Source organism: Ovis aries, chromosome 24, assembly GCF_016772045.2.
Source record: "Ovis aries strain OAR_USU_Benz2616 breed Rambouillet chromosome 24, ARS-UI_Ramb_v3.0, whole genome shotgun sequence".
Taxonomy (NCBI): Eukaryota; Metazoa; Chordata; class Mammalia; order Artiodactyla; family Bovidae; genus Ovis; species Ovis aries.
Window position 1 is genome coordinate 7,632,611 of NC_056077.1, and position 11,581 is coordinate 7,644,191.

Below are 11,581 nucleotides of genomic sequence, written 5' to 3' on the forward strand. Positions count from 1 at the left end.
CATGGGGTTGCAAAGAGTTGGATACGACTGAGTGACTAAACTGAACCGAACATAGAACCTTTAGCTGTGGCATGAGAACTCTTAGTTGTGGCATGTGGGATCTAGTCCTCTGACTGAGAACTGAACCCTGGCCCCCTGCATTGGGAATATGGAGTCTTGGCCACTGGAACACCTGGCAGGTCCTTACGATGACTTTTTAACAGTTGAATTTTGGAAGGAACCTGTCTAGTGCAGATTGATTAAAAGAGGCTACATATATAGAGTGAAGTCATATGCAGCTGTTAAAAAAGAATGAGACTGCTAGGATTTGCTGAGTGGAAAGGAGATTCAAACCTCTGTGTCCAGATGTTTCTTATGTATAAGAAGATACACACACACACACACGCATACACACAGTCCTATGGACAATGACTATTCTACTAAGATAATGTGCATTCGTATGTTTGTGCTCAGCTGCTCAGTCATGTCTGACTCTTTAACGACCCCTTAGGCTGTAGCCCACCAGGCCTCTCTGTCCATGGGATTCTCCAGACAAAAATACTGGAGTGGGTTGCCATTTCCTCCTCCAGGGGATCCTCCCAACCCAGTGACCAAACCTGTATCTCCTGTACTGGCAGGTGGATTCTTCACCACTGAGTTACCTGGGAAGCCCATTTTACTAAGAGGGACTCTAGAAAGGGACTGAAGGGATTCTTTACTTTTCACTTCAAACCTTCCACATTCATTTCTTATTTTTCTTTTAAAGTAATGGTAGTGGGTCTTATTTAAGCGGTGAACTTTTCATTGTTAACTTTATAGGAACATATTTCTATATATTTTAATCATCTATGCATTATTATACACTTACAAAAGGAAAATGCCTGCCTATATACTCACGCATTACAAACCCAACTATATTGAAATTATCTGCTTGTCTATTTTATGCTGTGACAACTGAATCACCTAGCACAGCCCTGGAATTTACCAGATTACCCAGGAAATAGGTACTATTATTGAACTGAGGAAACAAGATTTCCATCATTTTTTACAGGTCAACTCTCAATATCATTTTTGCCAAGCAAGGTTCTTATTTCTTCCTATTCTTTATCTACCATTTCAAACAGAAAGACCTTTATTCAATGATTCACTCATCCAACTGACAAGCGTTTATCATGCTCTTCAAGAAGGAGAGAAAAGACCAATAAGTCAGTCTAAGTCAGTTGCTTTCTCCTACACTTGATCTTCTGGATTATGGTCTCCTTGGGGAGAAAGGACTTTATGGGAAAAGATTTTGTGTCACCATAAAAGTGATCCAGTGCCCAGACAAGACAGCACGGTGACCTAAGACTGGCACTGTAAATGCTGACCCATGTTTCATCTGGGGACAGCCAATAGAGTTCTCCTAAGATGAAAGATGAATCCTTCAAATTCATTTGTGGAAAATAACCATACAGACCCCCTTTTTCCACTCAAAAAAAAAAAGCAATAAAAGGACAGTGAAAGATGTCAAGATATTAACAAAATAGACAAAAAATACGAGATGGAAGACAATAGAAGATGGAAAATAAAAATGGAAGAAGTTGCAACCTGTGTTTGGAGAGAGAGAAGGATATTGAAGCTGAAACTCCAACACTTTGGCCACCTGATGTGAAGAGCCGACTCATTGAAAAATACCCTGAGGCTGGAAAAGATTGAGAGCAAAAGGAGAAGAGGGCGGCAGAGGATGAGATGGTTAGATAGCATCACTGGCTCAATAGACATGGATTTGAGCAAACTCAGGGAGATGGTGAAGGGCAGGGAAGCCTGGCTTGCTCCCATCCATGGGGTCACAAAGAGTTGGATATGATTTAGCAACTAAACAGCAACAGCAAGAATGATGTGTCAGCGGCTAATTCCTCCTACAGAACCCTTGAGTGTTTCCCACGGGGAAGAATCAGCTGTCTAGGATGAGAAAAGTATCCAGCCTGAAAGGAGATGTATTTTATAGAAATTACTCTTTGCTTCATAGACCCTCATGGCCACTACAAGTGCATTGAAGGCTTGTTTTCTGGTGAAATTTTAACAGAGAGCCTACAGATTCAGGGACACTGGGCAAAGTAAAGGGCTAAGGTTCAGTACTTCCAGAATATCAGCAACTGAAGGAAGTCTGTGTGTTTGTTGTTCAGTCATGTCTGACTCTTTGCCACCCCATAGACTGTAGCCCACCACGCTCCTCTGTCCATGGAATTCTCCAGACAAAAGTACTGGAGTGGGTGGCCATGCCATTCTCCAGAGGATCTTCCTGACCCAGGGATCAAACTTGGGTCTGCTGCATTGTAGGCAGATTCTTTACCATCTGGGCCACTGGGGAAGCCTCCAGAAGGAAGAAGCAGCTTTATTTCTGAAGGATTCCAGGGGAGCAAATTCCAAATCTCTGTAACTAACATTTCGGGTCCTTTGATAAAAAGGATCAGTATTGAATAATTATTTTTTTATTATTATTTTTTTTTATTTTTTTTTAAATTTTAATATCTTTAATTCTTACATGCGTTCCCAAACATGAACCCCCCTCCCACCTCCCTCCCCATAACAATTTTAAGTGAAACATACACGATAACAGCCACCGTTATGTGCACAGAGGTTTTTAAGTGCATTCTTAAGTAGATGAACGGTCCATCAAGGACCACTAGACATTGGAGGGAAGCCTTCAGAACGAAGAGTCAGAGCTAAAAAAATGAAACCTGGAAATTTAAGAAATAAAGAAAGACAGACTTCAGGGAGAAGAAGACAATTATTTTAAAAAAAAAAGAAGAAGAAGAAGTCTAAAAACATCTCCAAAAGGTAAGCAAGAAGCCATAATGTGTTGTAAAACAAGAGAAAAACGAGGGGGTGGGGGATCAAATAACATGGATAACCTGAAATTTAAAAAAATATTATTACAATTTTTTTAAGTATGAAAAAGAGTATTTAGAGAATATGGTCAAATCTCCAGAATGCAAAACAAAAAGACAAAGAAATAGACAACTTGAGTTAGGTATATTTTAAAAAAAAAATCATAAGCAATTCTAATGTCCAAATAATAGATGTCCCAGAAATCAAGAACAGAAAATTAAGATGAGAGGGAACTGTCCAGAAATAATAACAAGCATCTTTCTAGAACTAAAGGGTGTGTGTTTTCCTATCAACTGTTTCCATCTTAAGCTTAAAAAGAAAGGAAGGAAGAAAGGAAGATAGAAAAGGAGATCAGGGAAGAATCAAAAGAGAGGGAGAAGAATTCACCCCAGGGTAAACCCTTGTGAAATTTCAGGATATCTGAGACATAAGATGGCCACTGGAAATTTTTAGAATGGGAAACAACTGGAGAAAGCAACAAAAGATCACACAAAGAACAAAAAAATCAGAATGGCATTAGACATCGCAACAGAAACATTAAATGCTAGAAGACCATGCATCCATGTCACCAAAATTTTGAGCAAAAATGATTTTAACTTAACTGTATATACCTAGCCAAACTCTCAGTCAAAGAAAAGGGAAAACAAAAATTTTGAGAGCTGCAAGGATGAAAAAAGAAAAAAGAACTGGTTTTGCACACTTATTCAGAAAACTCCTAGAAGTGGAGCTTTAATAAAACTGACCAGTAAATAAAGAAAGAGAAATACATGAAGCCCATGAAATAAGAGACTTAACACAGGGTATAGCTAAAAAAAAAAAAAAAAAAAAAAAAAGACAGATGATTTTAGCTGTGCTTCAGGCCTAGAGACCAAGAAGAGGTTGTTGATGGACATTTTTTTGCATGTTTTTATGATTTAGCACTTGAAATTGTTTACAGTTGGCATACTGGTGGGAAGTATGCATCAGGGACCATTTTAATCACTTTCCCTGATGCTGGGAAAGATTGAAGGTGGGAGAAAAAGGGGGTAACAGAGGATGAGATGACTGGATGGCATCACCGACTCTATGGACCTGAGTTTGAGTAAAGTCCCGGAGTTGGTGATGGACAGGGAAGCCTGGTGTGCTGCAGTCCTTGGGGTCGCAAAGCGTCGGACTCGACTGAGCAACTGATATGACTGAACTGACAAGATGTTAGGTCAACGCGAATTTTCCTTTGAAGTGCAAGAGGGAGGCATTCGATGAAACTGATGTACAAGAAGAAATGCATGTGATTGCCCATCAAAAGAAGTACTCCAATAAGGGAAAGACGGAGAAAACAAATGTGGACTTCAAATACGAGCCCCAAATCAAAAGTGGCAGAAAAGATGACTCAGACCCTGAGAATGTATTTATGACTCTGCTGCTTCATACAAAGGCAACTCTAGCGGCCCCTCCATGAGTCACAGCAGCGATTAATTTACGGACGGAAGGCTGACATCTCTCCCAGTGATGCCAGAATTACGAGTCCATAAAGAGCTCTCGCAGTGGAGACAGACCCATAAACAGAAATAGGGACACGTACAGAAGCAGTGCATCTAGGATCACCCAGGAAGGGGGACAACTGATTCCCCCTAGAGAACCCGAATCTTCTCACTGCAGGAATCTCTGCAGTAAAAATTAGCCAGATAGAAGCTGAAAAGGGCTTTTTAAAAAATTGAAGTATAGTTGATTTACTGAATACAATGTTTCAAGTGTACAGCAAAGTGATTCAGTTGTGTGTGTGTGTGTGTGTGTGTGTGCACTAAATTGTGACCAACTCTTTTTGACCCAGTGGACTAAGGCCCTCCAGGCTCCTCTGTCCATGGCATCTTCCAGGCAAGAATACTGGAGCAGGTTGCCATTTCCTTCTCCAGGGGATCTTCCCAACCCAGAGATCAAACCCACGTCTCTTGTTCCTCCTGTACTGGCAGGCGAATTCTTTTACCACTGTGCCACTTGGAAAGCATATATATATATGTGGAAAAGGAAAGCATATATATGTGCATGTGTGTGCGTGTGTGTGTGTGTGTGTCCTTTTTCAAATCTTTTTCCATTATAGGGCTTCCCCAGTAGCTCTGCTGGTAAAGAATCCATCTGCAATGCAGAAGACCCAGGTTCAATTCCTGAAGATCTGCTGAGAAGGAGTAGGCTACCCACCCCAGTATTCTTGGGCTTTCCTGGTGGCTCAGCTGTTAAAGAAACCACGTGCAGAGTGGGAGACCTGGGTTCGATCCCTGGGTTGGGAAGGTCCTCTGGAGAAAGGGAAAGGCTATCCACTCCAGTATTCTGGCCTAAAGAATTCCATGGACTCCATGGCATCACAAAGAGTCAGACACAACTGAGTGATGTTCTCTTTCACTTTTACTTATCAATAAGATATTGCATATAGTTCCCTGGGCTGAACAATAGGTCATTGTTGTTTATCTGTCTTATAGATGTCTTAATCCCAAATTTCTAATTTATCCCTCTCCCCCCATTCCCCTATGGCAACTGTGAGTCTGTTTTCTATGTCTGTGAGTCTATTTCTGACAGATGGAAGTACAAGTTCGAGTAAGTATGCTCATGAACAATAGAGGCTAGGAACAGAGGTGATCATCTCACTCTGGGCAGATTTTAAAGGATTTTGGTTTTCCACATGTCCTAAGAGCAACTGCTAACATTTATTCCAATCTGCCTCTCTGTCAGGGGCCCTGCTAAGCAAGTACATTATTTTATTTAATACTCACCTCCTATTTAAGTACCTACAAACACCTTAAAAACCGAGGCAAAGCAATGCACCAGCAACAAGCACACATCCTATAGGAGGGATGGCAACTCGCTCGTCCTGAGAGCAGGATGAGTTATTCTGCAGAGCAGGGATTTGAAAATGGATTTTCAGGAAGGACAATGATACCCCTGGTGCCACTCTCAGAAGCAGAGTCGGCATTTCACCATCCTGATATTTGTTAATTAGCGTGCAAGTTAATGTCATCTTCTCCCCTGACACCAGGAGAAGGCAGGCGGAATGGACACAGTGCTCGGTTTCACAGATACAGCCTGGTTCTGAGTTTCCCAATGCCACACTCCTGCGCTCTGCAAAGAGGCAAAGTGGAGAAATTGACTTTCTGAGCCGTGGGAGCTGGCAAGCGTTCAATAAGTCAGCTGTCAGTGTAGGGTCCCTTGCAGGCTCCGGAATTTCAATTTCAAAGTACAAGAGATTGAAGTCTTGAAACACAAGATCATCAAACACTAATGATTCCTGAATTCTGCTAGGGGCGTGGAAGCAGGTGAGAAACAGTGGCTTTTGAAAGGGTACACAGGGGTGGGTAACACGGCTCGCCCTGGATTAATTCTGTAGGCGTTGAGAAGAGAAGAAGGAGCTTGAATGTGAGGGGTGGGCTGCCTGAGATGTTTCAAAGACGTGAGGAGGTCGCATCTGTATTTACCCCCACTTTCATCACCACCGCTCCCTGGCCACAGAGGTGTATCTCCAAAGAGAAGGCAGAATCACTGAAAAGGCAGGCAACCCACAGTGAGAATGGAACTCAGATTGTCTACTGGGAAGACAAAGGTTTATTTCATGAGATGTGTTTCCCAGACTCTAGGCCCGAGCTCTGGGTTTCCCAGGTGGCACTAGTGGTAAAGAATTCGCCTGCCAATGCTGGAAGCGCAAGAGACAAGGGTTCCATCCTTGGGTCGGGACGATCCCCTGGACGAGGGCATGGCAACCCACTCCGGTATTCTTTTTTTTTTTTTTCTTTTATAACTGAGATTTTATTGGTTGTTTTGAGGATCACTACACAGACGTTTCAATTTGTACACAATTCTTCACATACGTACCAGAAATCTAAAATATCATGTAGTTGTGATTCTTAACAGTTATTCCAGTGACTTTCCAGCTTAAAATCTGGAGCAAACTTTCCTTAACAGGATATCAAGTACCAATATCTTCAAATACTGATATGTTGTTACATCTTAAGTCCCACTGATTCACAATTTAATATCATATACACTACATACCCAAACTGTCAATCGTTCACAGCACATTAACCAAGTTACTAGGAAAACTGGACTACCACGACCAAAGATGTTATAGCATAGTGCACAAAATTCTGACCAGGAGAGCCAAGATCAAAAAGTGGTTTTCTGTAGGAAATAATTCTACCAAAACAATATGGGAAGAGAAGTAATCTAAAGTGTTCAAGACATTAACTGCACAACTGACTCCAAATTGCCATTTAGTATGCTTTTGTATTATAGGATATAAAAGCTACCCCCCATCTATGGAATGTTAAGCTGACACCCAAGACAATCAAAGCCTCCCGTATCCAATATCCCACTATTTTCTGGTTGTACCAAAAAATAAACAACCAGCAAATGATTTCACCTCTTAAAAAAAAAGCATTTACACTTAAAAAATGGGATGAGGTGGGATTCCCTCCTTTTTAAAAATGTTTCTAGAGCTACTAAAAAACTTGCATTTACAAAATAGTTGATAAAAATATTCCTCTGGATTGTACAAGAAGGGAAACAGGGACCACTGACAGGACTCGGTGTGTGGTTATTAACCAGACTTGGCTTCTTTCTCTTCTGCGTCATCAGAGGCTGGGCTCTCCTCGTTTTTAGTCTCTCCATTTTCTGCAGGTAAGTCTTCTTTAGTCTCCTGGTTGGCCACTTCCACCTGTTTTCCCTTTGCTCCTCTTTTCCCTTTTGTTTGCACTTTTTTGTCTGAAGATTTATCCTTTCCCGCCGCCTTTTTTGGCTTCGTTTCCACTTTCGCAGGAGCCGGTTTAGCTGACAACCTCGCCGATCTCCTCTTGGGCTCCTCCTTCGCCGCCCCCTCGGCGGAGCTGACCTTCCTCTTGGGCGTCGTGGCAACGGGGCGGGCGAGAGCCGTGGGCCTGAGGGCCGCGGCGCGCCGGGAGCCTTCGCGAAGCTGAGTAGCCTGACCGCAGCCGCTCCTCCCGCCGCCCAAGCTGCTGGGACCCGCGGCGGGCGTGGTGGGAGAACCGGATGGTGGGAGAACCGGATGGAACCCCCACTCCGGTATTCTTGCCTAGAGAATCCCATGGACAGAGGAGCCTGGCCGGCTACCATCCACGGGATCACAGAGAGTCAGACACGACTAAGCACAACAGAAACACGAAGCCTGGGGTCTGCCTAGTACGGGTTTAGGGTTTCAGCCTCCTAATGGTCAGGTAAGCCTTCATCCTGGCTCCCCAGAAGGGCTGCTTTTATGTCTGCTGTCCCCATGCTTGACTATTGTTAGCCTTTCACTCTCAGAGTTCGGTTTATTTCACTTAACACACTCTACGATCCATCCTCGGGACAAGTCATTCATTCTTTGCTATTGTTGAGTAGAAGTAAAGCAATCCATTCGATGTGATTTCATTTAGATGAGCGGTCCCCAGCCTTCCTGGCAACAGGGACGGGTTTCATGGAAGACGACTTTCCCACAGACTAGGGTTGGGGGGGTTGGTTTCAGAGCGATTCGAGTTCATTGCATTTATTGTGCACCTTGTTTCTGTTACTATCACGTCAGCTCCACTTCAGAACACTAGGCATTACGTCCCAGAGATTGGGGACCCCTGGTTTAGGTGGAGGTCATGAGCAGCCCAGGTTGTGCCAGTGACACAGAACCCACCTGCCAATGTGGGTTCAATCCCTGGGTCAGGAAGATCCTCTGGAGGAGGGCATGGCAATCCACTCCAGTATTCTTGCCTGGAGAATCTCAGGGACAGAGGAGCCTGGCGGGCTACAGTCCACAGGGTTGCAAAGCAGTGGACACAACTGAAGCAACTTAGCAGACATGAGTAAGCAAAATGAAGTTATGGTGACAGAAATCAGAGAAGCAATGATTCTTGGGGGGCTAGGGAAGGTAGCTGGTGCCCAGAAACAGTCATGATGGAGCTTTCTTGGGCGGTGATGAGCAGGTTTTCTGTACTCACCTGGGTGGCAGTTACATGGGCGAATACATATGCAGAAATCTATCAAGATGAACAATTAAGATTTGGGGAGAATGGCATTGAAACATGTATACTATCATGCAAGAAACGAAGCGCCAGTCTATGTTCGATGCAGGATACTGGATGCTTGGGGCTGGTGCACGCGGATGATCCAGAGAGATGATATGGGGTGGGAGGTGGGAGGCGGGGTTCACGTTTGGGAACTCATGTACACCCGTGGTGGATTCATGTCAATGTATGGCAAAACCAATACAGTATTGTAAAGTAAAATAAAGTAAAAATAAAATTTTTTTAAAAATTCAAAAAAAAAAGATTTATAATACCCCACTGTAGAAATTTTACCTTCATGCAGAGTGTCCTGGCTTGACAATAAATTATGTGGTCACTCGATTCAAAGGAGATTCTTTTTCAGCAGAAATCTGAGCAGATGTCATACTTCCTAGGTGTGTGTTCAGCCCAGAGGGTAAATTTTTCCCCTTTCTCTATTTTATGGATGGTGCAGTGCTTCCAGGGTCCATATATAAGGTCCTCATTGCCAACTCACAGTCTCTAATTTTGCATCCAAGGTATTTCAACGAGCAGGTATATAAATCTGTGTGTGAAGCCTTTTGCTTGATCAAATACTTATATTGCAGAAAAGACTTTCATTTTCTCCTTTAGGGCAAAGCATCTGATAACATATGGGCTTCCCAAGTGGCACAGTGGTAAAGAACCCACTTGCTACTTAGGAGGCACCAGAGACACGGGTTCAATCTCTAGGTTGGGAAGATCCCCAAGAGTAGGAAATGACAACCCGCTCCAGTACTGTTGCCTGGAGAATTCCATGGACAGAAAACCTGGTGGCTACAGTTCATGGAGTCTCAGGAATCGAACACGACTGAGCACAAACATACATACATCTGATGACATAACCTACCCCTCTGCCCTGTCTTCCTCATCTTCTTTCCCTAGATGATGAGAAGCTGCATGGAGCCAGGTCCATCTGAAGCTCCACCTCTGAGAATGGAGAGACGTCAGGTTCCTACATTTGGACTTTACGAGCATCTGATGTCCTCTAACATTTATTCGTTGGATAAGCTGACATCTCCCCAGATCATAATCAGGAACATCTCTTGAAACAGTCATACTAAGAAGTTTCAGTGGAAGTTTAGGTTGCTTAAGGGTTAAAAAAAATGCCAGCCCTTCCATTTCTACTCCCCCCCCCACCCCTACTCGCTCACCTGTGCAGAAGGCAGCTGCCATTCTCCCCAAAAAGGTTCAGGAGGATCCAGGAATTGGGATGGAGAACAGAATCATGCTGTCAATAAGAGAAAAAGACCTGCCAATTTCCCAGACTTTGAAACCCCTGCACCAAAGCAGGCACAAGAGGAAAAAGATTAGGGACTTTTCCATTCAAGAAGGAGAGAGATGAACGCAGAAGAAAGGCAGGGTGGGGGTAGCATACAGACAGCAGAGGAGGAGAGGGTGAAGGCGAGAGGCATAAAAGAAGCTGAAACAGGAAGAGAATAGCAGATTCAAAGCAGACCAGAATGTCTGCCTCCATTTCAGGCTGGGAGTCGGCTAAGTTAGTTAAAGAAAGTCATCCTTAGGCATTGGGAAAAAATTCAATTTTCATCACAGGTCCTGATGACATTTCCTTTAAACGCCAGATTCAATAGCGAGATACACCTTCAGGGGGAAAATATTCTCTACAGTAAGAAGGCGAGATAAGGAAGCAAGTTAAAAGCTCTTTTTCCTGCTATGCAAATATTCTCCAGGAACACTAACAAGATAAATATATTTCTGTGAGATACCAAGTTTTCTCAGTCACGGGTTTATTTGTGAAGGTTCCTATTCACTCTCTGCCTCTAAATTGAACACTTTGTGGCTGAAATTTTAAAGCCACTTTCCTCCGGTGGAAAAGCCTACATTCAATGTTCAAACTCCAAGGGAGGGATGGAGGTGGCGACTCAGTCCCCTGTTTGTGTCCGCAGATCTGGATGAACTGGAAATATCATGCTGAAGTCTCATAGAGATGAATGAATGAATAAATGTCACATTATTTGCACCCTTTACCCAGGTAGATAGAGAGACTGGAGCCAAGAGAAGGACAAATGGGGAAAGGTCACCCAACCAAGGACAATACCTGATTATCCATCAACCACCTCTGCAATCTCCCCACCATGCTGAGAATCAATAGCAAAAGAAAGACCTGAGGGACCACCCCCTGGTAAATATCAGGTCCTGAGCAAACCACTCAGGAATGAGATATCTCGTGTAGCCCCTTGTTGTTGTTCAGTCTCTAAAGTTGTATCTGACTTTGTGACCCCGTGGACTGCAGCACACTAGGCTCCCCTGTCTTTCACTATCTCCTGGAGTTTGCTCAAATTCATGTCCATTGAGTCGGTGATGCCATCCAACCATCTCATCCTCTGTCTCCCCCTTCTCCTCCTGCCCTCGATCTTTCCCAGCATCAGGGTCTTTTCCAGTGAGCTGGCTCTTCACATCAGGTGGCCAAAGTATTGAAGCCTCAGCATCAATCCTTCCAAAGAATGTTAAGGGTTGCTTTCCTTTAGGATTGACTGGTTTGATCTCCTTGCTGTCCAAGCGCTCTCAAGAGTCTTCTCCAGCACATTTCAAAGGCATCAGTTCTTCATCGCTCAGCCTTCTTTATGGTCAAACTCTCACATCCGTACATGACTATTAGAGAAACCATAGCTTTGACTAGACAGACCTTTGTCAGCAAAGTGATGTCTCTGCTTTTTAATATACTAGCTAGGTTTGTCATA

General features: G+C 43.5%; 1 protein-coding gene across 1 annotated transcript; it reads right to left on the minus strand.

The window, feature by feature from the left end:
• Positions 1–7,078: 7,078 nt before the first annotated feature.
• On the minus strand, positions 7,079–10,055 carry LOC101109062 (non-histone chromosomal protein HMG-14-like). Its single transcript, XM_042240671.1, has 2 exons — positions 10,026–10,055; positions 7,079–7,903 (listed from the first exon to the last, which is right to left on the minus strand). The coding sequence occupies exons 1-2, from the start codon at positions 10,053–10,055 to the stop codon at positions 7,412–7,414; spliced, it is 522 nt and encodes a 173-aa protein (XP_042096605.1). The 3' UTR covers positions 7,079–7,411.
• Positions 10,056–11,581: the final 1,526 nt, after the last annotated feature.

Bases quoted from the DNA above. Each gene is read 5' to 3' on its own strand.
- LOC101109062 (XM_042240671.1), bottom strand. From the start codon at position 10,055: ATGGCAGCTGCCTTCTGCACAGGTGAGCGA. The intron at 7,904-10,025 runs GTAGGGGTGGGG...GGGATTCTCTAG, and splicing joins CCTTCTGCACAGGTGAGCGA to GCAAGAATACCGGAGTGGGG.